Source organism: Rhea americana, unplaced genomic scaffold (assembly GCF_003343005.1).
Source record: "Rhea americana isolate MKP2758 unplaced genomic scaffold, rheAme1 scaffold_54, whole genome shotgun sequence".
NCBI classification, from domain to species: domain Eukaryota; kingdom Metazoa; phylum Chordata; class Aves; order Rheiformes; family Rheidae; genus Rhea; species Rhea americana.
Window position 1 is genome coordinate 4,304,103 of NW_028186690.1, and position 27,562 is coordinate 4,331,664.

Genomic DNA, 27,562 nt, shown 5'->3' on the forward strand with positions numbered 1-27,562 from the left:
TTATTCCTTCTTGACAGCCTCCTTGCTTCTTCCTCCTTCCCAGTATAGCCAATACAGGGAGAACAGGTAGAGTGAAAGACAAACCATTAAATCATAGTGGTAGAGTGTTGCAGCAAATACAAGAAAGAAAAAGAAATAACAGATTTTGTAACCAATATGTTTTAAAGCTGGCGACTCACTAGGTAGTTCATGTGCTTCACTTTTCTGGTGAGAAATACCTGCAGAATCAGAAATGTGCTGTTTTTCATCCTCTGAGTCATCAAGCCAGTTCAGCATATTCCCCTCAGTTATCAAACTGTCAGATTCAGAGCCTGTCCCTTCAACTTCTTCAGTAGGATCACTAATTAAAACCTCTGGCCTTGATGAATTCTCTTGTTTGAACTCTGCTTGATGGAAGCATTGACCTATATTCCCTCCTCTTCCTTCTCTAGAGACCACTGTGTCTGAACTGGAAGGAACTTCTTTTCTTTCAGCTTCAGGAGAGAGGTTTTTATTAATATATGTCACTTCATTTGATAGACTTGAATCATATCCTGACTCAGCAGCAGCCTTGTCAATGACTGTGAATTCAAAGTCTCTGTAAGGATGCTCTCCTGCCTCAGTGGACTCTCTAGAAGCTGCCACAGAAGAGCTTTTATAATGGTAAATGGGCATAGCATTTGCACCAGAAGATGGCATTTTTGCTTCAGTGTTAGCATACAGATAGGAAAGTGTTCCAGCATAGCTTTCGTCGTTGCGCTCTTTTGCCTCCTCACTGCATAGATGCTTCTGGGCACTCAGGGGACATTTAGATACTTCTTCTGAATATAAACCCTGCCCCAAAGCTTCCTTCTTTGCTGCAGCAGAAGCCCTTACTGCTTGCTCTACAGGTAGAATATTGCCAATGTCTGGTTCTGCTTTGGCAAGTTTTTCCCTGCTATTGCATACAGACATCGTTTCTCCTTGCAGTGTTTCATGTACGCATGCATTATAAATATCTAAAACTGATTCCTTTTCAAATTCAGTGTCATATAATACACCCACTGTGTTGAGTTGACAAAGAGCATAATGTGAACCATCATTTCTCCCTTCATGTGTATCAAACGCTGTTTCCTTTTCCTCTGTGGGCCTGTCACTTAGTGCAGTCTCTTGAGGTAGCTGAGCAATTACTGCTTTTTCACTGGCAGACATTTTTTCTGGAGCACTTTCTGATGTTGTTTTAATTATATAAGCTGTACCTGCCTCTGCTTTCTCTGTAATACCATGCTCAGAGACAGAAGACTTTTCACAACTCTCTGTCTCTTGGCAGGTAAACAATTCTTTTGTGGAAGCAGTATTCAGAAACCTTGTATTACTGCTCATATCCCACCTAACCTCACTATCTGTTTGTTTCCTTATCTGTTCCACTGTGTTTGCTTCACTTTCCTTTTCTATCATTCTTCCTTGGTTTTTGTTGTCTGACTTTCCTCTGTCTTTCAACCTAGTGAATCCTCTGTGTTCCTGAGTGTCGTCAGCTCTTCCTTCATCAGCCAGAGAGGAAGCCAGAGGATCTGCTTGTGCAGGCCTGGGTGCTTGGTTATTGTCTTCAGTTGACAGAAATGTTGTGTTGAATGTTTTAGTAGCATGTTTTCTACATGACTCAAAAGGCTTGGGTGCTTCCTCCTCTCCGATTAGTGCTAAGTCTGCTACTTCAATGACTTTCTTTTCTTTTTCGGTATCAATGTTATAGTTCTTCTCTGACATTTCACCAACTACCTTTTTGTGCRTATATTGGCCTTTTGTGGAATCTATTGAGACATCAGAACGTGCAAAATTGTCTGCATGTAAATCTCCTCTCAAACGTACATGATCTTTGCTTTCAATCATCTTCATTTTTCCTTCATTTTTGTCAGCGTCTGACAACAATGAATCCAGAGCTTGGTGAGACATTTGTGGCGCCTGATGCTCTGGAGCTGGATTAGCATTGCCATCCAGTGTTTCTGTTATGCATGCACTTAATTGCATTGATTCATCAGGCTCTAAAGAAATAGTTTCTGGACTCATTTCATGGGCCTCTTCTGAGGGATCAGCAGCATCCTCACTGATGAATAACCTCTCCATCATCTTACTTCCTGAGGTGCTTTCTGTTTCACCTTTTGAAATATCTATGTAGCTCTCTCCTTGCCAGCTTGAGACAGTAGTCATAGTATCGAWAGCCTCATTCTGCTTTGTTCCAAGAAGATATTTTGCCGATAAAAGGGTTTCACTGGCACCAGTACATTCCAAAGACTGCTCAGTGCTGTTTACAGACCCAGCAGTAACTTCCTTTCCTGATGACTGACTGTTATAATCTCTTATGGAATACTTTCTGCTATCATTTACTTTTTCTCCTATCTCTTGTGAAGTATTTTCAGACGAGGAACTGATAGGCACAGGGTGCCTCAGCAAGTCACTGCTTGTTTCTGTATGGGCTAGCTTTCTCTCCAATCCTTTGGTTTCATTTGGAAAATTAACTGGTTCTGTTGTGTATAAATTCCTTTCATCTCTGGAAGAGGTACCTCTAGCTCCTGTGAAGTGCTGATTTAGCTGAAACAATAGAATAGAAAAGAATGATCAAAAAGCACTTTATAAAAATATGCCAAATGAATGAGGCAGGATTTCATTATGGGAAGTTTTGTTTTTAGTAACAAAGCTTTTATGGAAACATGTTCCAAACCATTTTCAAAATTTGCACTGTTGTATTTTTTAACATAGGTAATGAGCTTTACGGTGGTGCTGAAAAGAGTAGGAAATAAAGTAGAATTCAGAACCCTCTCTCTTTATTCATGAGTTCAGTAAGCTGCTAGTGTGTTTTATACAAATTAAATCTAAAGAGAATATTCCCTTAAAGGGAGGCTAATTCATTCTCTACACATTCGGTTCTAGGTTTGGGAAGAGGGAGGCGGCGGGGGGGGAGGGTGGTGCTTAAATGAGGGCATTGATACAGTACATCAAAGCCTGGTAACGTACAGTATTGTCCAGTAAAACAAAGACACATTTCACACTGACAAATACTGTAARGATTATCTTTGCTTCATTTCTCTCAGGGACCATTTTACAGGCTTCAAACCAGACTGTTTTTAGACAATCTGGTAAGACATGAGTTGGAAATGAGATTAGTGAAGTAAAAGGCCAGAAACTAATCACTCTCCCTCCTTGCTCTCAAATATCATATTGTATTATTCAGCTATGCCTGCTTGTCATTGCATTCTCCCTCGCTTTAGCACAGTCACAGTGATAGCACTAGCTGATCAATTAGAGGCTAGCTTCTTGGGCACCCCTTTATACATTTGCACTTGCTGTAGATACCCCCATTACAGTTTCTCTTATTAATATGTTTTCTGCAAAGCCTCTGCAAACTATTAATAGTAAAACGTCACTCAAAGAAAAGTGAGGGAGCTAATGTCTCTGCAAATTCTGTTTTAATGACCCTCTGCCAACCAGTGCTCAAGTGTATTTGAGTTCTTCGGTGATGCCAACTGTCAGGATTTAACAGTGAGATGCCTGTGTTTTTTTCCCCTCCTCATAACTGACATTTGCATGATCTCAATAATTATATGCAAATCTTACGATTTCCCCTTCTTCTCACATAAGGCTCATGTTACTTGTCAACTGCACAGCTGTCTTGTGAGCCAATGCCTGTGCGTTTCAAAGATTCGGTTTTATTTCCATCTATTATAAGCCTTCATTGTTTAATTCATTAAAGAGCGCATAGAGCAAATTAACATCTAAATTATAGCTCCCCCTTCATTTAATGTAGCGACAACCCTGGCAATTGATAAACAAACGGTTATACTTGATCCTGCTTTTCGTCGCAGGGTGGACTGAGAAAAAACAAGTGATTTTAGAGGTCCTCTTTTTTATGTTTCACCATTAAAAAAAATGGAGTTGTTGGCTTTCAGGCAGTGAAAGCTTCCTCAATAGGTAACAATTTTGAACTTTCTTCAAGTAAAAGACGAGAAAATTTTACATTTAAATAAGAGGAATTTATTCTTTCCCTCTCTATCAAGAAGAAAAAAAGAATGGTTCTCATCTTCCTCTCCTGTCTGATTCAGCGTTCACATTTTCACAGGTGATAGGTATTATAATCTATGATTATGAATCTATGCACCCAAATGATATGAGCTGAGAATAGACACTGAGAATAATAGATTGCTATGTGTCTCATTTATTGCCATTTTTGCTTTCATACTGAAAAATGCAAGCCAAACCACACACACACATGCACACACACAAATCCAAATAGATTGAATGTTCACTGACTGTGAAATTTATTGTAACAAATCTAATGCCAAATAGTGATTTAGAAAAAATGTGCWGTATAAATATATATATATTTATTTTGTTCATATAGCATATTATACAGTTATCCTTTGAAAAATTCCAAAAGGCTAACAGTACCGTAAATGTAAGATTTTTTTGCCAAATATAAAGCATTTATGTAAGAATATATCCATCCTGGAGACTAGGAAGAGAGATCTTTGAAATGTTACTCTTCTAATGCCTTCAAACTGTCACTTAGAGCCTCTGGTAAAGAAGTAAAAGAGAGAAATCATTAATTTAAGACCAGAAAAAGTTGAGGCAGTATACTGAAATCAAAGCACCTTCTATTGTTGAATCAGTTAGAGATTCAATGAAAGTACAGACCAAGGCTTTACATTTGTAAATTAGTACATCAGTCAGCTCTCTTAAAAGGGGGCATTTCACCAGCTTTGAAGCCTAAATGGATTCATATCATTTAATACTGTAGATATAATTGTATAACACTTACCAGCAACTCTAATTCTTTTTCATCATCTCCATGATCACCCTGGCTGTATTCTGCRTTTTTACCTTTTATATTTTCATTAGCTGGCTCAGTGTCTTTGCCTTCCACTTCCGAATAAACAATCTCTGGCACGTTTGTTGCTGAAGATTTAACAAAAAATATGCTTGAATATTTTCTGTGAGGTTGTTTGTTACACTATCATCTTTATAATTAACATGTGCAGTAAGGAAGAACTAATTAAACTGGGTGTCGTACCTGAAATCCTTGAATTATTCCATATGTCATCATCAGACATTTCCRATATTTCTTCTTTGCTGTTAAACAAAAAGAAAGTTCCTGTGTTATTCTGCAGAAATTATTGTTCTAATTCCTTTTAGATTCAGATATAAAGACAGCTAATTAGTTACACAAAATTTTGAATGCTATTTGAAATTCTGAAGATAACAACTTTAGTAAATGCAGCTTGTTTGAATGACCTGATATTAAGACTTAGTCAAAGAAAGAATTAGCCCAGAAAATGAAAATGTGTTGACCTTCAGATAACATTGCAAAGCTGATAGATTTTTCTCAGGCCTTTTCTGAGAAAGCAGCATAAAGGTGATTAGATGGGTCAGTGACAGGAGAGTGTAACTTTGGGGTCAGACAAAGGATCTGGAAGGATATACATGTTTGGGAGACTAGCTCTCTCTGCTGCTTATATTTTTCAAATACTTGTGTGTATATAGAGATCATAGGAAAAAGACATCTTTGTTATTTGAAATATATCAAGAGAATCTTGCTGCACATATAAGGTATAAATCCTGTTGCTAAGCTAAGCCTGGCCGGTAGGAATGAATCCTGCTTCCCTGCAGCCAGTGCAGTTTTTGCTGTTGTTTTGCTGCCTTTGAACACAAAGAACAGGTCCTGAAAGACAACCACTTCAAGGGAGATGCTGAGCGCCGACAGTCCTCAGCAATATCAGTGCAAAGCAATAGCACTTTGAATTGTGTACTTACAGGCACGTAACCTTTAGCAAAAAAGAGGAAAAAATGTAAAAAGAACGTTACTTATGTAAAATGTAAATTATTATATCTTTCATAATTCCCTCTTGATGAGTTTTTTTTTGTCAGTCTTAATTTATGCATTTTTAAACCAGCCGTCCACCTGCATTACTGCAAATTACTTTCTAATTTTCAAATATTAATCTTTTCCCCTTCTATTTTATCCTTACTTCTTTCATTTGAATTGATATAACATTAACTCTGTCACCCAAAATGCCTAATTCAGGAGGATGCTAATTTTACACATTGTTAAAAGAATCTAGACATTGACTGTCACCAACTTTTTAAAAGCCAGCCTTTATAGGCTGAATTGCCAGACAAAAGCAGACAGCAGATCCATCCAGTCCAGTATCCGATCTCTCACACTGGCCACTATCAGATACTTCAGAGCAAGATGTAAAGTTCTTGTAGCAAAAGATATGGGGTGGTAATCTGCACTACTGTATTAAGGTTCCACTTGGTTGTTACACTCTGTTCCTGAAGCACAAGATTTAACATTCTTTTCACTGCTCTTTTTCTCCACTAATTATAATAATGCTGAATATTCTTGATATCCGCGTGAATGTCTTGTCACTTCTGAACTCTGCTACATGCATAGCCTCCACATGGTTCTCACTTTCCTACTCACACCAAGTTGTACTTTCCTCTGCCAACAGTTGCTATTATCAGAATAATCTACATTTCCTTCTGAAAAGGCTAGCAGATCCAGGCCCTTATTATTAGTAGGCCTGTGGRGTTTTAAGGTAAATCATCACTGTTTATTATTAGTACATCATCATTCATTTCTTGTACTATCCAAATGTTTATTCTGCTGCCTAGTTTTGTTCTGCCCCTTTGCACCCACCTGCTTCCATAAGCCTAGACACTGAGTAGTTTGGGGCCGTACTTGTGAGACAGAAGCAGTAAAGCACYTCCATGCTTAGAAGGGAATCTGCAAAAGCCCTGAGTTAGAGCCAAGGTTCTGAATGTATGTGGCCACCAGCAGCTTCCAGTCGAGTAGCTACAACTCGTGGGAACCAAGGCTGGATCCTTTGCTGCTGAAAGAGGCTCTCATCTGCTTGTTACAAGAATGGAGGTAAATCCACTCATTTCTTGCAAGAAGCATTCTCAGGAGGAGCAGAGCTGTTGATGCTTATATTTTATTTAATAGTTTACTGGCAGCTGGAGCTCTCATCCAAGGTGTAGTGGCATATTCAGTTTCCATCACAACTGGAGGAGGCTGAAAATCACACAGCACACATATCCAAAAAGTACACAAATTAGCAGGGTGCAGACTATTTTAGGAGAAACTGGAGGGAACATTTCGCCTACTCCTCTTGAAGCTAGATATACAAGCAGGAGCCTGAGTCTTTAATGCATTCCTCATTCCTTGAAGAAAAGAGAACCTCCTGGATTCTSTTCTCTCTGATTATTTCCTATTCGGTGATTAATTTTTATTTTTGATAAACAACTTCTTAGTGTAAAATACAGGCAGTGTCTTTGGATTTGGGGCTTCAGATATCCCCTGTCCCAGGGGAAGTGCTTCAAGCAACTGCTCTGTCCTCCTTGACCCCCAAAACCTTTCTTGAACAGTGACAAAGCTTCAAAAAAAAAAAAAAAAAAAAAAAAAAAAAAAAAAAAAAAAGACAGAAAAAATAATGTTGATATAAAAGGTAAGAAGCAATAAGTAATGCTTCTAAAGACTGTACACTGCCCACACTTCCCAGAAAATGCCTGAAGCAAGATGCCAAGTAGGATAGGAGCATCTATTCTCTAATCCTTTAAATATGCAAGGACAAAGATGCTTAGAGCTGGATCCTTATGGCCATATGCAAAGATGGGTTCCATCTTATCTAACCTTACCTTTCTAAGCATCTATGCTTAAGGCAGTTGTGTAGAATCTGTAGTTGTGGARGGAAAATAACACTTCAAAAGGGAGAACTGCTGCATCTGTTGTAGACATCACTGGTGTGATGGAATGAAATATCCTAGAAGGTGCTTCTCTTTCTCTGCACAGGACTAATTACAAAGGGAAACGGCAGTGGCTGGCTCAGAATCTCAGTTTTAGGTAGTCAAAATTATATTCAAGTGAATCCCACACTGTGAATCTAAATTCAAACTGGACTATAAGTAACGAGCTTCCATGACAAGTGGCTAGGATTTTATTTGGCATGTAATGTCTGACTCCAGCACCTCAATTTCATTTCAATTTAACAGCTATATCTATTTTCTTTAATTCACATCTACATCAGAAATATCTGTCCTTATATCATTATTCTGGTGGGAAATCTAAAATTAACCTAAATTAAGGATATTGATATTGCAGTCTTTGGGGATCTCATTGCACATAAAACAACAGCCATTTAACAGCACTGCTTTCATCTAAAAASTGATGTGAAGATGCTGAATCTACAGGTTGATACAATCACAGGATACACTAAGACATATATGTACACCTCAAACAATTAAATATTTGACACACGCTTACACAATTTTAATACCACAACTGAAAGACTGTCAAAGATGAACCATCTCTAAGATGAGCAAAAATCTGAACAGGCATGAAAGGAGGTGTAATAGACAGTGCTAGCCCAGGCACCCATTAAGTGCAGACATCTAACTTTTTTTTTCACAGTGAAGTAGTCAGTCAGGGTCACAGACAGGCCCTAAAGAACTTGTCATGGGTCATACATAATAACAGTGACAACAGGGAGAAGAAAAAGTAGCAAAGTATTTTGTCTTCTACTATAGTCACCAGCTTTAAAATCAGTTTACAACATTATAGTGTCCTTTACAACTGTAGAAGCAGAACAAAGGTAATTTAGCCCATGTTTTTCAGTATCTTATAAGACTACTTTGTAACTCTGCTTCTAGTCTTCCACAATTTATATGTAATAACTTGAATTCAGGTATCCATTTTATTTCTTGCAATATATACAAACATTTCCTAAATTCCTGAAGTAGTTTAAAGCATTCTGAGAGGGAACTCAGCCTGCCAAGCCTCCAGACTTTCTTCAGGATCCTCACTGAAATTTCCCTAGAGCCYTTAAATATTAGCCCTTTCATCAAACACTAAGAATTATAAAGCAGAAAATCTCCACTACCAAAACATTTGATCACACTGGTTTTCACAGTGTCCTTTCCTCCTTGCAGTCTATGCAAAATGTTTGTCCTGTCAGTAAGGATTTTTTTTCCCCTTTTTTCTCTGCGGAGTTCCTAGCCCAGAATTAGAATTTCTTCAGTCACATTTGTTTATCAAAAGTTTTAACTCAGCCTTTGTTTTTTAAATTAATGATCTCGTTTTGGCRGGGATCTAAATGTGCTTGTATTATGTATTGAGAGATACAAAATTTCTCTTCAGTCTTAAAATGTTTGGTTTTACTTTTAAGTGAACTTATATATTCTGATAACAATTCAAGCTCAAAAACTCCATATTCCCTTCCAACATAAACACCTGCATACCCGCAGAAGCTCAGTTGCTTTTTCTCCTTCAGACAAACGGAGTATATCTTCGTAAAGTACATCAGCAATTTAAGAATTTCTACCAGCTTCAAAAAGTATTTATGCTCATGATTCATTCTTGATGGAACTACCATTCATTTGGACTGAGCGACAAAAAGAAAACAGAAATTAAAGTAGGTTATCACTACAGCTTTGCATGTAAAAGAACAAATGAAAGGCTTGAGGACTAGTTAGGACTGAAACAACTGAAAAGTTGATGGACATTATGTGAAGGAGCTCAGAAATCCCAAAATTATGTAGAATTTGCATCCCAAATGGAGAAAAAAAATGTCAAGATTACATCCTAAAGATTTAAATCCTAAAGATAGAGCTCTGTGGAGTAGATAGAACAATGGAAAGAAGATAAATTAGCCAACAAAAAACATGCCTTTGACTTTAGAATGGGTAGGGTTAAAGTAAGACTTATCAATGGCTTTGGAGTCAGCCTTTTTTAATTAACCAGGAATTTTTTTAGAAGAAGAAGTGAGGTTTGATCAAGATTTAAGATAATCTGTTTATGACCCTCAAATCAAAGGACTCCTCTTAAACTTTTCTATCACAGTGCTAGTAATGGAGTACGGTCATATTCAGAGGAACATGATCAGCAGGTCATAACTGATAGGTATATAGATTTAGAGAATTATATTATTTCATTCAGTCTGGGAACAAAACTTGAGGTTTAAATATGTTTCAGTTAAGAGGAACAGATAATTTSCCACCCAAAATATTGAGAGACCCAATTAGAGGAAATCACACATTAGTTTTTAAAAACTTTGCTATTCAAATCTATTGAATTGGTCCTGATACTATTGTCATAATACCAGGAGAATAGGAAAAGTAGTATCTATATTTAGGAAAAAGGAGAAAAGTAGTGTTTGGGCAACTGCAGGCCCAGGTGTCTTCAGAAAGTCTTCACAGTAGATTCAGACCAAAACTTGAGAGAGAGAATAAATAGAGATAAAATGAAAATGGCAAAAATATGCCAGACTCACCTGATAATATCTTTCTTTGACAAGATTACTATATTTCCCTTGTCTAACAATCAGTTATCTAATCTATCTGGACTTCATTAAAGCATTTGCTATGCAGCCACATGGGAAATCTATTAATTAAATTGGAGAAGAGGGAGATTAGTGCAAGAGTGCTGAGGTGGGAGAGGAGCTCTCTGCCAAGTGAAGCTCTGTRAGCTGGTCTGAACGAAGCTGTGGAGCTGGGTAGACATCACGGTGGAATTCATACAGACTAATCTCATGATCAGACTTATTTAGTAATTTTATTAAAGATCAAGGCACAAAAAGTCAAAGTTAAATTAAATTTGTGGGAGATATCAAGTTGGGAGACATTACCAACACAGAAGAGGATTRAAAGAAATGGGTGGCCTGGAGGATCAGACTAATAGATACGGGATGAAATTCAAAATTATAAAGTGTCAGGTCATACATTTAGGGACTAGAAAGCATTTCTGTTGTAAAATGAGGCCTTAAAATTGAAACAGGCAGATGAACAAGAAAAATCTGAGTTTGTTTTTTTATCAGACAACATTTGCAAGTCACCTTTGTGAGCTGGACATAAAGCAAAGGCAAATAGCATTCTGCAGTAATATGTCAGACAAAGTATTCCCACTAATGAAAGATTTCCAGGAAGAATTCATGTCACAGTACCAGGCAGTGYAGAGAACTCCTCTGGAACATTTGTATTCAATGATCAAGAAAGATTAATTCAAACTGGAACAGGTGCAGAAGAAGACTACATGAAGATTGGGGGAATGGAAAATCTATCTTAGCTGAGGAGACAAAATGAGTATTTCTATTTTTAGAGTAGCTAAACAAAATCTGAGAAGGGAAATAAATGCCCACTATTAATATATGAACGGGGTAAATACTGAGAAGGAGAAAAGACATTAAACAGCAGAATTCTTCTACTATACTAACAGAAATGATTCATGAAAACATATGAGTGGAAAGTTAAAAAAAGATTTGTATGCATTAGAAAAGTAATACTGGAACTTTTTTTTTTTTTTTTTTTTTTTTTTGTGCAGATAGCAGGAGTAAGAAACAGAGGATACTTCAGCATGGAAACATTCATGGACATGCTGCTATGAATGGGAGGGATTATACAACATGTTTCCCTGGGACTGTCAGGGACAAGACTTTATAGTCTTATAGTTCAAATCCTGTCCTAATTCATAAATTCTTACATTACTAGACACCCTAAGAGGTACATTTTCATACATACGAATTTCACTATAGAAGAGCAGGCACATTGGTTTGGTCTGAAATAGATTTGGGCCTATAGCCAGAAGCTACTAATCTCTTCATAGCGGGTGGAGCTGTTATAGCTTGTTGCGGTTTTAATTCATATAAATATTTGGCAGAAGTCATCTCTGTATGTTTGTATAACTTCCAACACAATTCACATTGTTGCACGTTATGTTCACTTATGCTCTGTATTAATATCTGAAACACAAAGTATTTGTTTTACAGAATGTGGCAAAAGGCTAAAATTGTTAGAACATAAAACATGGAAAGATGAAAACGTMCCTGTAAAGCTCTTGAAATTAATGTAATATAAACAATTTTACACTACCTCATATTTAAAAGAAAATGTGGTCGTATTTTACTTAGTCTGAAATTTTGAAAGGTATAGTGAAATTAAGATATTTAAAGAATATGTTTTTCAAATATTTAGGTAAAAACATACATAAAATGGAAAAAAAGTTTCAGATATAATTTTATCCAAAAATCCAGTTAGGATTAGACTCTCACAGACCCTTTCATGCTTCTGTTTTTTATTTCAAGGGAGATTCAAAATCAAAACGATCCTCTTCTAACCTGAAGTTGAGTTGAAGCTAAAATGTCTGCATGAGAAAAGATATCAAGATTCAAGAGCTATCCAGATAGCAATTCTTTTTTAATTCCCAGTAAAACCTATACCTAACAAGAGCTTAATACCGCAGCAATCCTCAATACAACTAGTGCTTTTGGATGTAGAGCTGAAAATAGCTTGCCTTGCTGAAGAATGATGCCACTGTGATATAACAACAAATGAGGTCATTGAAAGGAAGTAGTTAAACATTTCAGTAATGTTTTACTGAGACTCAGAAGAGCAGAAAGTAAATTAGTGCAGGTAAGTGGTCAGGACTAAGATGTCACTGGAGTCAAACACAAACCCTTCAGACTGGACCCTCACAGAACTGGGGGAGGGTGGAGGGAAAGGCTGATGGTTGGTTTGGTTGGTTTTAAATCGTAAGCAGCAGATGGTAACATGTCAAAAGGAAGTACAAGAGGAAATATCTAAATTATTTTTTAAGCAATAATCAAAAAAAAATTACAAGCACATTGAAAGCAGAAAGCCTGTAAAAGGTTTGGAGGAGTTGGCATAAAAGAACATTTCAGAGAAACTAAATACTTTATTTGTCTGTGTTTTCCACATATAACTGCAAACATCAACAGTATTTTATGCAATTTTGTTCAAAACCCACTAATGTACAACAAAAATAAATTTCTAAGGAAGTAGGAAATTGGGAAAGCAGTAGGAAATACACAGTGTGTGTATAAAGTTCTAAGAAGAACTTCAGTGTTCTATTCATTGGTCTGTATGATACAGTAGAGGAAGAACTCAATCCATTTTGTATAAATATAACCCCCTAAAAAGCTGGCTTACTCTATCTATGCTAGTCTTAGAATACCAGTGGRACAAGAGAGAAAATATTAGCCAAGCTAATTCATAGAGGGAAATAGATTTTTTCTATTTCTCTATTCTAAAGGGGGGGGGGAAGCTAGTTCTATACAAAAGTAAAAAACATAAGTTTGATCTCATTATCATGATGAGAATAGTACTGAAGACACATCCCACCCACCTGCTGGGATTTAGCTCAAAACCATGTCTTGACCTCCCTTTCCTTGTACAGAACTCAACTCCTTGTACAGGGTTCAAATCCAACAAGGATCCTGGTGTGCTCTTAAGTGTGTACTCTGACTTTTCTTGTGATGAGATCTCAGTATTTAATTCTATTTTATTTTCCTCACTTAATACRTGAATCAAACATTTAACGAATAAACTCATTCCTTGCCTTCATAAAACTCAGTCCAAAACTCAAGGAGTAAGTCTCTTAGTGATTTAAATTGATGCCTGTGTTATCAGCTGTGGAAGTTAAAGACTTACAATACAACCACTCCAAGATTTCTTATCACATATGGTGCCAACAGCCTATAAATATTGGTCTCAAATCCTGGTGCTGCCAAAGAATGCACAGCAGAGCCCAAGAAGGAGAGGTTCAGCCTCGGCTTTAAGCCATCTTTGTGCTTCCTGGGGCCTAGCTTCAGTGTGCCCTCAGCGCAACTTAGAGCTGTCAGATGGCAAGGAGATGACAGGGAGGCTGAGGATTACGTGTTTGTGCCATTTTTACACTGGTGCACGAGGGCGTTTGCCTTCTTTCTGCCCTGGAGAATTTCTAACATGGGAGGCTGTGCCTGCTGAAGGTGTACCAAATACCCTCCCCACCGAGCATGGCCTGACCTGTTATTTCTGGGTGCTTGTAAAATCRAGAGGCCAACAAACATCTGCAGCAAAACCCCAGGCAGGCGGAGATCTATAGGTGCACCGAGGTTGCACCGAGGCGGTTGCACCTCCTTGCTCTGGAGACAAGCTGGTAGGCACTCAGCTTTTCAGGAGCAGACGGGTACCAGGCGCAGCGGGAGCACTGCCAAGGCGGGTTGGCGAGCAGCGGCCACCCAGCCTACCGCCCGCAGGTCTACGCGGGAAGAGGAAGACTCTTTATAAAGAAACGGAGCAAAATCGCTGCTACTGCAGGAAGCGGTGCTTGTTTTTGATTTGTTTACCTGTACATTTTGCCTAAAATAAGACSGAATGTATTTTTATGAGCAGTACGCTCTCATTTGGAATTGACACTAATGAATGCAAGGCCCTTTCCCCCTCTTGTTTGTACCATCAAATTAATTAGCTCTATTGTGACATCAGTATTTTTCTCAAGCAGTTCAAGGCTTGAGCATTTTCCTTTCTTTCTCTAAAGGGCATCTTCAGTGCCCTTTATCTACCATAAGAATCATGCATCACTTGTATTTTTCACAACTAATGCTGTTTATTATAAAAACTGATTGTGATGTGAAGATTGTTATACTGTGTGGCAAATTGCCCAAACAATTACTGTAAATGCATGAGCCATAAACTGTACTGCCAAGGACACTGGTAGGTTAGCTCCTATAAAAGAAACAATTAGAGTCTGAGGTGAAAATAATAGAGATGAGATGACAGTTATTGAAAAGGCAGAACATCCAGTTTAATGTTGTAAATATAGGTTTGTGGATTACGCTGATGGTTTTAAAGTGTTCATGGCTTATTGAATGGAATAGAATATTACATACTTTCGAATGGGACCATAATTATTATTCCTTTTTAATTGTGATGGCTGAGGCATTTGTGAGCAGTTGTTGAGAACATCCTCACATTATACTGATTCTAATTCTAAATTATCATGCTGTTCCAAGGTTTTTTTTTTTTAACTTTTTTAGCATTTTGTTGTTCAGGGTCTGTTCTGAACAAAGTATTTTCTCTTGAGGAACTTAGAGTGCTTAGAGGGTTACAGCAATAATTATTTCAGTTTCAGCCTACACACTTCACTGCTTTAAATCATCATTAGAAGTTTCATCCCTCAGCAACTCCTGCTGAGACAATCTTAAACTCCTAGAAACCATTAGATAAGAATAGCTTATCTTTATAACCATTTGTATATAAAAGTATTGATAAAAATTTGCTAGAAATTAAGGGCATACATTTTTTCTTAGGCAACGTCTAAATACAGAATAAGGGGAGGGTTATGATTGCTAAAGAATTTCAATCTTTCAAACTAGTTTTGTAGCATAGGAAGATTAGGCTGTATAAAAAAGATGTTACACATTGTGCAAGAAGATGTGTTCTGATGGTCTATGGAAAATATGAAGACAATATAAAAAATGTGATTTTGCCAGAAGAGAAAACTAAGGGTCCTTCTGCCCTTTTCAGATGGGATGTAAAGATAAAACCAAGTGAAACAAAATTCAGCTATGAAATCCTATGGAGTTTACCCTAAACAATTGGACAAAGAATTACAGCTGTCCAGAAGGAGGTGCGAGGCACGTAAGTCAAAATGGGGGAGAGTCTGTCTACGGTTTGAGAGGCGAGGACAAGGTGTGCAGCAGAACAAAGACAGCAGCAACCAGCAAAAASGCAGGCAGTGTCAACACTGTAGCACGTGTAAACTCTAAAGTACAAAATCCATTAGTGGGCGGGGGGGAATCAGTAAAGTGGCTCTGAAAGAAAGTTGCAAGGAAACTAAGTACTCAGCCGTACTGCTTTTCAGGGAAATGTTCTAAGTCATTTTCAGGCTTTTACATACTGTTAAGAGAAGCTGATATTAATGCATGTGCTTGAGGTAGGGGTGTCACAGCTGTGTTGCAAACCGATTGCACGTAGCCAAAGTTCACGTGAGGTGTTGGGGAACACAGCTCGAGAGGGGCTGTGCTCTGAGGCTGGGGCAGCTGCCTCAGCCCTCACGCTGAATCAACTGTATCTTTGGTATGGCAGAAACCAACAGCTGCAAAAATTAAAGACAGAGCAAGAAAAGGTAGAGAATGCTTTACGTGCAGGTTGGAGTATTGATAGCTATGCTGACAAAAATGCAGAAGGTGGATTGCAGCTCAGCTAATATGATTCTGGTCCTTTATTCTGCACTCCTAACACAAGCGCCTTAAATTCTACTTCTCAGATGACTTTACCTAAAAACACAGTCAATTCCTATCTGAGAGTATTTTGACTTCAAAAAATCACTCACTGTGAAGGTGTACTGTGTATGTCTGAACCATGAAGCTGCTACTGCGTGTCACGTATGTCAATGTCACTGCCTTCTGTTTACAAGTTTAATTTTCTAAGGAGGTATTTAAAAAATAGATTCCTTGGAAGCACAACAGAATAAGAATTTAATTTCAGCACTGCTGAAATTAATGCTGAACAGTGTAAATTACATTGTTAGATTCTAAATTAATTGAGACCATACAAGAAGATTCAGAAATTAAAGCAAAAACTGCAAAGAAAATCTGCTTGAGGGACAATGACAGCTATAAATAAATAGTAGAAGACTAGAAAATACTRAATAATATTTTAAAACATTATGACATTACAAGTGATCCTATTAGAATGAAGCCATATGTAAAATCAGAAAGGTTATTACAAATCTAGACAAGATTGATTTTCTTATATGACCTTCAACTACCAGCAGGCATTGAGAAGGCTCAATCCAGTTCTTAGTAAATAGGTGTCACCAAACAAACACGACTGACGCTAATTAGCTCCCTTGATGATAGCCAGGACACAGAGGATAGAGGCAGGGAGACAGAATGACCCCCTTGAGCTGTAGTGAGGGTATCTGCACACTGGTAAGGCAATGGAAGTTTGCACTGCAGTTATTACCTTGAAACTATGCCTTGAACAGAGGACTGCATCATCATGAGAGTCATTTTAGCATCCTTCACATGACTTTTGCACAAAAGTAGTGTCATAAAGAAGCTCTGTCTAAATTTTGAACACTGAGAACAAGAATATGACAATTATATTAATCTCTGGTATTTCCTCACTTTGAGGAAATACCCCTTTGTTTTGGTGGGCTCATCTAAGAAAAGGAGCTGAAACCAGAAAAGGACAAAAAGGTAGGCCTGCAAAAGAACAGTAAAAGACCGTCAGGAGCTTCTAAACAGGGAGAAATTGGAAAGGAAGYTTGGAATGTGAAGTAGAAAAAGATGCTAGGAATAAGAAGTATATAGTATGATGATTAATAGTATCGAGGGGGACAATTGATCAAGAGAGCAGCTGAGAGGAATTTTGAGTGTTTTTTTCTGAAAAGATAATTCCCAGTAGAGTTCAGGCAATGTTTGCAATAAACCTATTTTTATTAAGATTATTGGGCTGGTGCTATCCAGGGGATTATATTTTCCAATTACTAATATTTTCATTTTTCAGTCTTAGTTTATGATTGAAGCAGGGACATAGGTGGCACAGAACAAAATGCATTGGCCTGGTTTGGGATGAGAATAATCATAGCCTCAAAGCAAACAGAGTCCCCAGAAATTAGTCTTTATTTTCCAGCTCATTATAAAAGACCTTGAATTTTAATAGCAAAACATTTGTACATTTTTTTTAATATAGATGTGTACCTGTCCATTTGAAAATTTTAGTRCTATCCAGTCTATGCCTGACCCCAGCACTGATTTGGTGCCATGCTCAGACCTTCAACATAGCCCCATCTATCCCCAAATCTCATGATTATAGTACAAAGACTGCAAAAAACTCRTGTAATTTATATCTAGAATTAAGCTACAACAACTATGCACAGGAAGATCACAACTTTTATCAGGTGCCTTTATAGCTCTGTCATGAATGTAGCACCTTATTACGGTATCTGCATAACAATATTGAAAAGAAATCAATTCTTCTGTGGTCTTGTTACACAGCTGTTTTGTGCCAAGATTGGTCACAAAATTGCTAAGTCCCTCCACATGGTCGGTTAACTACTTCAGAAACAGGATCAGGAAATTCTTGTAGGAAAGATTCCCCTGGGCAAGACTAGAAGATCTGCTGACAGCTCTATTACAGAACTGTGGCAAAATAGTAATGCAATACCTTATTACTGGGGTGCCTACCTCCAGTGTAGAGCTGTTGAGACAGAACCAGAGAAAGCTAAGTCAGGAGTCAAGTTTCATAGGGGCTAGGCTTTGACTGAGTTCGGAAGAGACCCTTCTCACACTCTTCACAGGACTCACTAGAACCGGTTACTGTTTGGCCTGGAAGGAGTACAGTCCAGTATCAAAATGATGTTATAGAAAGGAGTTGGGGGTAGAGAATTATTCTCCTGCTTCTTTCTGYCACTGTTTTAAAAGATAGAAGGAGAGAAAAGCAACTTTACATCAGCAGGCCTAATGCTTCTCCAACTTAAACCTATTTTGGAATGGTCCAAAAGAAAAAAGACCTTAGACTCTGTGACATCTGGTGTTTTTCTGGATGTTAGCTGGAAAGAAGAGAGAGTAAAGAGAGAAAAGAGAGGAAGGAAGGAAGGATGGGAGGCAGGAAGTTCCCTGCTAGCATACGAGGAGACAGATATTTCCTAGAGGCTGATGGCAGTATACTGAGGTATATATGCAGGAAGATGACAGATGTCTTAGAGACACCATAGGTAGAGAGATGGTACTCCAGTAAGATTAAGACACAATTCCCATCCCTAGGAAAGAGGACAGAAAGAGTGACCACAAAAAGCCTGACTCCATCATTTTTGAGAGAGGACAACCATAGTCTAGAACTCAGAAAACAGTTATCTTAACAAGTGTTACCACTACTAAGAATAAACTTTTTTTTTTTTCAAATGCTGTTTTACTACAACACAGCAAGAAGGCCACTGTGTGATACTTATCAATAGCACTATCTGGAAGACTGGGAAAATGGCCTAGGCGATTCATATTGATATTGGTGCAGATTTCCTTCGGCAGCTGAGGAGACTGCCAGCCTCATGGCCCTCTTCCACAATATGAAGTGATCCAGGTCTTGAAGCTCTGCTAACAGCCAAGCCGATTTCAGGCCAGCTTATTGCAAGAACAGCTATTATGCATCAAAGTAAAATTTAAAGCCTTGATCACTTGATACATCTATGTGCAAGGTGAGAAGAAACTGCCAGTTGTATCTAGTTCTAAAGGACTTCTCATGTAGCCCTACACTCAGTTGTTTAGCTAAGTGCTCTTCTATGCTCTTTAGGATTGTTATTAGTAACTAGTAATAATAAATCTTTGGCTTTAGTGTCAGAATATTATCTGTTCCACTGATCAGGAAGACAGTGGACAGTCAGAAAACCAAGTCCCTCATTATGGCTCAGCACCTAGTATTTTCTGGTGTGTCACTGAAGACCTATGGATCCAAACAGCCACTTCTAACATCCTGCTTGCACTCAGGCAAGCCCTAAGGCAGGGACTGCATTTTACTTGCAACGTATTTGTTTGGACCATTCTTCTATGTTTTGTCATTGGGAAGAAAATCCACATTTTATATTAAAAGCACAACAGACGTTTGGCTCCCTGGACTTACTTTGTAGCATCTGAAATCAATTGCTTCAATTTCAGAGCTGCACTGCTGTGGCTGGATCAAGGCTTAAAGTTCATAATCAGAATAAACAGCTCAGATGACACTGGTAGTGAATGCATTGATTAAATATGACTCTCGCGCTCTCAGTTAATGTTTCACTGACTTTAAACGTCTTTTCAGGACTAACATTTAGCCATGGTGAATGTAACCGAATAATTTTTTTCCAACTGAACATTTATGAACTGTAGTAACTGAAAAGCAGAGAGAAGACAGAAAAATGAAATGTTCATTGCTAGCCTGGTTCAATTTGCAAAACAGATATTTCACTAAACAGAAGCGTCAATGGAATACAGAAATTCCTTCAGCAGCATATTTCTAATTGTCCAAAGGTCTTTAATCACTGATCTGAAAGAATATAGAAATAAGCTCTGGTCTTGTAAATATTAACATTCAAGGATAGTTTTACACATGCAGAATCCCACAAAGTTCAGTGAGACTCTTGATGTTCATTAAGTTATTTATGGGCCTACTGCAGGATCAAGCCAGTTGCTCTATTAAATAGCTCTAAGAGTCAAYTGTAATAGTGTTACAATATGCCATTTAAATAAGCTGATGAAACTGTAGCAACTGCAGAAACCTCACAATTGTAAATCCAAGCAATACACATATAATTACAAGTACTTACTCATCATACCTTTGAGAAATTATACTCATATTACAAAGCATCTCTTTTATATGTTTTAAACAAACAAGCAAACATGCTTTATAGCAACTAACATTTCTCATATGTTGGAGCACTAATTTCTGTTCTGTCATGCTGGTGATAGCAGTTTTTCCAGCAGATCTAAACAGGCAATGAACGACAAACCAYTGTTACTAACAAAATACAGAGTAAGCACTACACTAAGACTGCCAGCATAGGTTATTTTCAGATGTTGTTATTTAAAACTTTGGAAGCTTCTTTTAATATTCCCGGTACACTATATTAATGGAGCAAGAGTAGCACAGTTCACAATCAACAAATGCAAAAGTTAGTCAGTTTTTCAGCCTTCGGGTATCTCCAGTTAGGAGCCCACAGGTACGGCTGTGTGTGTTTATCTGTTACGTGCATGTCATTCTCATCCATAAATTCCATCTGTTTCTTCAGCATTTCTCTGACCATATTCTCTGCCATTAAYTTAGACATCTATCCTTGGAGTCTTTAATGTATTTCATAATTAAATTATTAAGTGTGTCTATATTTTGAAATATCATGATTAGACAGGTAGAAAAAAAAAGCCATTAAAAGTCATTGAGCACAGTTCCTGGCCAAGGAGAACTGTTCCTCATAGAATGTTTTTTCAAGTGGTTTATCTTAGCTTATTTTAAATAACTTTGAAGAGCAAGAGTACAACAATTGCCCTAAAAGTTAACTCTACGGTCTAATAGAAGATAATACCCAATTGCAGCTCCACAGGTTGCTTTTATCCTGCTTGCCTGAATATTATGTTTTAGACAGCCTTTAAACAATTATCCTGTGTCCCTGATAGCATGCTTTTCAAGTACCTGGAGAAGTGTTACCTTGGTGCCAATGTCATCTATTTCTGCAAAGACTAGCAATGCCAGGGAGGAGGCAAGAAAAAGGCTGGGAATACTGGGTCAGGTTGATTAGCAGAAGAGTGCTGCTTTGAGCTGGCTCCCTGTGAATGGATAACTTCCCTCGCAGCTGCTCTCCTGGTAAAAACAGTCACTGTGGTCACTTCCTAATAATAGCAATAAACTTTAGTCAAATCCCATGGCTGTATGCTGATCAAGGTGTAACTTGTGACTTGAGATACCAGAAACAACCTTGAGACTAAATAGCAGAACACAAAGATGATGTATGTTTTAGCAGCTTTTCTGCTCTCTTCTTCTCTTTTTGATTATGATGTACAATAATGAAAATAACAAAGATTAAAAGGAACATAACTTAAAGACCACATATCAAATGGACTTCCAGGCAATAATGCAGTTGTTCCTCCTAGCAAAATGTATGCAATGCTATTTCCAGAGAGCTTCCTCAGAAGTTCATGATTTTCTAATTACATCATGGGCTTGTGGGAAAGGCCAAGGGGAGGGAGCCGATGTAGAACTACATTTGTCAGGGCACCTGAGGCACTTGTCTACCTCCTGCCAGTGGACGAGTGAACAYAGGGCAATCCTGCCAGGCTCTGCCTTCAACAACTTACTTCCTTTGCCTTTCATCAGAAATCGGGTGAAACCAGAGCTGAAGACAGGAAAGCAACCTTGGCTAGCTTTTCACCAGGAAAAGCACACTCAAGCACACAAGAAATGTTCTCACCAGCATTGTTTAAAGATTATTCAGTATTTTTGCTGCTGAAACTGGCATTAGTCRCCCACAGAATTGGATTTTTTTACTMCTCCTTCTCGTTTGGTATTGTACATGGAGCACCATTCATATGAGGCAATATCCTRTTTTGCGTCCTGTTTTAAACTGGCATCAACCAAGATAAGTCAATTGATGTATAAACAAAGAGAGAGAGAGAGTCCAGTAATTGAGAAATTAAGAAAAAGGTACAGGACTAGAATCAATTCAAAAGGACAACTTGAGGGCTTAGACAGGTAAGTGATAACCTTCTATAATAGTTAAGATGAAAATATTGGCCCCCACCTTCTTTGTTAGAGGGTACTAGTCCACACAGACATCCTACCATATTGAGAAACAACTATCGYGCTTATCGGCCACTTCCTTGTGTTCCCACTCACACTGCTCTCTTGACAGATGGCAAACTAGGACCAACCACAGAAAAAGGGCAAGACAACCAGCTCAATTGCATCAGACCTACACAGGAGCCTGGAGTCTCAGTCRATGACAAAATCACATGCCAGATTCTAGGACCAGGAGAAATTTTTGTTTAGAACCATTACCCACGTCCCGAAAGCAAAAGATCCACAAAAGAAAGAGTGGAGTGGATTGAGAGAATTCAATTGTATTCGTTCTGAACGTACTTGCTACTATCTATTATGGACATTTGCCTGACATACAGTGTGATAAAACCAAAAATAACCACAATCAGTGGTATCAGGTCATAATTTTCRCATCAGCTATGGCTTATGCAGTGCCATGAATGCATATGTATACATATACACATATACATATACATATATATACATATATATGACATGGAAAACAGTGGAAAACAGGGTTGCTTTCTGTCAGAAGGTATCTCTTTTAAGTAGCAGCCTATGGATTTTTAGGAGTTGATTTTTTTCCCAAAAATATGTGTATGTGTAAGTTAAATGCACAATTTCAGGAGACTAAAAGAAAAAGCAATTCATTCAAACATTACTGTTTTCAGATTGTATTTTATGCCTGTGAATCCTTAAAAATTTTTCAAAAATGCAAAAATGTATGTTAAAATTTATGCTGAAATTAATTTTAGCTTGGAAAAATGCAGTTAGAGACAAATACTTGTATGAAAGTTTGACAGACTACTTGGTCATGTCTAGACATAAAARCACAAGCAAATGAAATGCAGAGAGAATGGGTGAGATTTTAACTCATGTGGTTTTGATCATGCAAATCTAGATGAGCTTCAACATTAATTATTCCATGCAGCTTTGCTTTTCCTTATCAATTTCTGCAAGTGCAACTTTTGAAGGTTGATCCCTTTTTTAATTTATATTTTAATAATGATGTCAAAAACCTCCTCATTGCCCTCATTCACACAACTCTGTCCTGGCTCAGGCTCTCATGGGTAACATGATACAGTCACATTGTGCTTCCTCCAAAATTCCATATTTTTCCTTTCATTTCACTAGTGCAACAAATATTAATGACATTGAAGAGGCCATATAAGTATGACCTACAGTGGATCAGACTATTTGTTTAAACAATAAAATTCTTTAACAGTCCTATTTTTCAACTGAAGAGGTAAACTGTATATTTAGGGGGAAAAAATTAAACATCTCAGAGCCAAGATTTTGAAGAATGTTGTAAGAACTGTGTTTCTAAACTTGAGTATAGGAGTCAAAAAAGTGCCCTTTAAATATACTTGCATTAACATTGTTTTAACAAAATCTTTAATTAAAAATCTCCAGCTTGTGGACCTGGATGGCAGTATCCCCTCCCTGTATATTTATTGTTTGAATCACAAGTAAAAATGTTATTACTTCTGTGTAGATATTTGCATTGCTACAGCTCTTCAGAGAACCTAGTTCTGGCCCATGACCCCATTTGCTAACTGCTGTATAAACATACAGAGCAGCAGTTCAACCACCGCAGCATATATAATCTGAGCATAAAACAAGAGGCGAGAGGTGGAYGGGCTGGTGGAGGAGAACAGGGAAACGGGTGGTACTGCTCAACATGATATGAAGTAGTCACAGCACATTGGCAGCCTCACGTTACCAGTTTGGGGGAATGGGGGTGTATTTGTTGTGGTTTTTTTTCTAGACATCAAAGCAAAGGAGTTTTAATGAGGGTCTGAAGGAGAATAATGAGGTACTTTTGCAGATGTCTGCAGGGTGTTCCTGCTCACGCAAAGGAGCAACACGTACAAAGACACTTTGAAAAACAAGTGAGCAATGGAGGCTGGTGTCTTAGCTCCTTTGAAACTAAAGGCCCTGATGCTGACCTCACTTACGCTGCTGAAAGTTGTAACTCCTATGAAGTCCGTGAAGTCCCTGCAGCACAAAATTGGTCCTATTACAACCAGCCAGAGCTGTCTTTCAGAAGCCGTGGTGGCCACTGAAAGCATATTCCAAAAATGTTTTCAGCTCACTTTTTTCGTTTACCATTAGGTCCCTTAACATTCTTCTGCTAATAAAAAGAGTCTTGAAAGTACATGTTAGTTTTTAGCAAAGATGTGTAATAGGTCTTAATGTAAACAAGATAACTTTATTTTTAATATTATCACAAATGCACATATTTGTATATATGTGTATATGTACAAATATACATGTGTTTGCACACATATATATGTATACACACACCCACAAATATACATATGTATGCATACAGACTTATACTTTTTTTTCTGTAGTCTGATACAAAGGGAAACAACTTTACACTCTGATAGGAGATAAGGTAACTTTATATTATAGGGTAGTCATGCTACTTCCTTTCCCATTTTTTAAAATACCTGTCTGTATGAATTACATGCAAGAAATTTAGCATATGCACGAGAAAGAGAGATGAAACACTTCTACGACTTGTGCTAGCACTGGATGCGGCACAGGAAAGTTCAGGGATTTAAGCTCTTAGGCGCCATTTAACCTCCGCTGCCTGACTGCATCTAAATTTGCAGGTCAGTCCCAAAAGCAGTTGGCAGCCCAGGGCTCCCTAAATTAAGACTCAGCTCTCAGCGTCCGTCTCATCCACAGGGGCTACCTGAACTCAGGCTGAAAGCACCCCGCCTCCACATGCTTGTGGTAACTGATATCAAGGTCCTTCTGCATCAAGGCCATCTTATTTACCCAGATTGGCTCGTGTGACACTACTTGAAGGACAGATGTGATATACAAAACCAGGCACAAATGTCAGGATCTAACTACCTGGCAGGTAAACGCCTCAGCCCTTGTGCTCCAMCGCACCCGGACTTTCCCCCTCCGCGCGTTTGCCCCAGAGCTGGCCCAAAGGGCACCCCGCCAGGCGAGCATCATGGACTAGCTGGGAATTTGGCCTCAAGTTAGGCCTGGGGGCTGCTTTTACGCAGGAGCGTTGATGCAGCCATTAAATCCCACTGCCTGCTCCTCCGCACAGGAATCACGTGCAATTAGAGCTGGCAGGTGCTCTCGACTACAGAAGATGGGAGAGGGGGAAGTCCTGGCTGCCTCCTTCTCGTTAGGCTTTCAGCCGCTGCCRCCGTTTTGTTTCCCCTTCCCCATCCGTTCAGTCCACGTAGAAGAGCGCAGGTTGTGGCCAATTAAAATCAGGAAAATAAAACAGTCTTACTTGGACAGCACTGTCTTACTTGGAAAGAGTGCAAGTGCTAAAAACGCAGGATAAATTCACTTCTGGGATCTAAATATTGCAATGGACGTGACAGGTAAAATGCAGATTTGATTCTACAATAATGCTACTGACTTGTAGGAAATTTACTAAGCAAAATATTGAGAACTGGATTTGCACGGGCAGCACTGCTTTATTTAAACAAAGGAAAGTTAAATACAGATTAGGAAGCCAAAAATCACTGTTCCTGAGCTTCTCTGGTTATGTGTCGTTAAGTTATAAGTAATTCACTGTCATTTTACTCTTTAATTAGCATAGCACTTGCTGACATTTAATTATTATAATAATACATATGAGATAAATCTTATATATTTTTTCTTTAAAATATCACCAGTTCTGCCATACATATCATTATTCATTTCACTGTTCATATCTCTGTTGGAGACGGATAGGGTTTTTGTCAATCTGATCACAGAAACATCCACCAGTGGCAGCAAGAAGGCATTACTCTAAGATACAGCTTGCAGAACAGCCCAACCAATTGTAGGAAAGTTTGTACCAACAAACGGGATCCAATGCAGAGTTATCAGCTTCCTGAACCACCATTACTCCTTCTGTTTTAAAGTGCATTTAGAGACTGTCAATTTGAAATGAATCATGTGAAAATCCAGATTTTTTTTACTTTTAAAATCTTGATGACATACCAAAGAATTGAATGTAAAGTGTTTAACTGTACAGCAATTTCAGTTTACAGCAAACCTTTCAATGAAGTCAGCTCACTTTACATGACAGATACCAAAATCAGTACATAGCCCATAATTTGTAAAACTCACATTACTTTTCAGATGTATTGCAGGCATGCCATATTTTGTAACGATGACGTTGATCACAACCAATCTGTCTTCAGAAAACGGTTGTCTAATATATACAAGAGCGTTACTGAAATAAAGTCTTGGACTTACTTATCATAAAAAATAAAAAANAAAAAAAAAAAAAAAAAAAAAAAAAAAAAAAAAAAAAAAAAAAAAAAGGAGAAGAAGAAAACAGCATGAGAAGTCTTAGTTCCAGCAAATACAACTAGGAAATCAGAATTAGCCAGTTATATTGTGAATTAACAAAAGATAAGATGTAACCTCACCTGCTCGGTGTTGTCTTTAAGCAGCCTTTAAGATGTCTATCAGTACTCTCTGTGTGTACTTTATTATCCACCGTAGGCACAGTTTCTTTCTTAAGACAAATAAGTGTGTAATTTTTGTCATCATTGTTTGCCCAAAATGTGCCAACTGATGTCTCGTACCGTATGCAGAACTGCACACTAGCTCCATGTCGCTGGAAAGGAGGCACAACAGAAATCTTAAAGCAGAACTGGTCGGTCTCACTGCCACATGAGTTAGGCATGAACTCTGCTAAGATATCGTAATAACTCAGCCAGTCATTCAGTGTCATTCGAACATACACCATTTTTTCAAAAGATATATTGAGAACTCGTATAATGCCGTTCATACAGGTAACCCCAGGCGGGAACACAACTGACTCCAACAGCACTTTTTGCTCACGCACTTTTTGCAAAAGTTCTTCTTGTGAAGCAGGTAGCGTAAACCGTTGAGATAAAAAAAATTCCTCCTTAGGGAAAACTTCATCTTCCTTGTCATCCTTTTGTGTTGCATGTGGAAATTCCCAGGTATCAAACTCTTTAACAGACACAAGATCAAACCCAAATGCATCGGCAAATGAAACTTTCCTTGCAATGGTACCAGGGGACTCTGCCTCCTCTTCCTCTGAAGAAGCAGAACTCCGCCTTCGGGGCAGTGGAGAGAAACGAGGTTTAAGGGTAGTTTTAACATCTTCGTCTTCTGAAGAGAAATCGTTTACAGTAGGGACTTCTAATAAGTTATCCCTACTAACCCGACTAGGTCCTTCAAAAGACTCCATTGGGCTCTCCGATATGAACTGAGAGAGAGCTGTACAGCTAGTAGCAGCTGATATTTGAGACACTGTGGTTTAAAACATGGATTAATGTTACAGTTGACATTGCAAAAGGGAGTCAGGCCTATTAATAGATTCTATGGTGTGTTAGCTATGTTGGTCTGGTCTCCAATCTGATAGTATTAAGTGTAATAGTTTCAATGATATGTTTCATATATTGTATTCCCTATTTTATATAGCTTTATGTGCAAAGAAATAAATATTTAAAATCTAACTTCTTTGAACTGTTAGACTGCCCAAATG

General features: G+C 38.1%; 1 protein-coding gene across 1 annotated transcript; it reads right to left on the minus strand.

Moving 5' to 3' along the window:
• Positions 1 to 27,265, minus strand: PPP1R3A (protein phosphatase 1 regulatory subunit 3A). Its single transcript, XM_085318510.1, has 4 exons — positions 26,472 to 27,265; positions 5,021 to 5,079; positions 4,769 to 4,905; positions 1 to 2,544 (listed from the first exon to the last, which is right to left on the minus strand). Exons 1-4 carry the CDS (start codon positions 27,263 to 27,265, stop codon positions 1 to 3), a joined length of 3,534 nt encoding a protein of 1,177 aa, XP_085174636.1.
• Between the last annotated feature and the right edge of the window lie 297 nt (positions 27,266 to 27,562).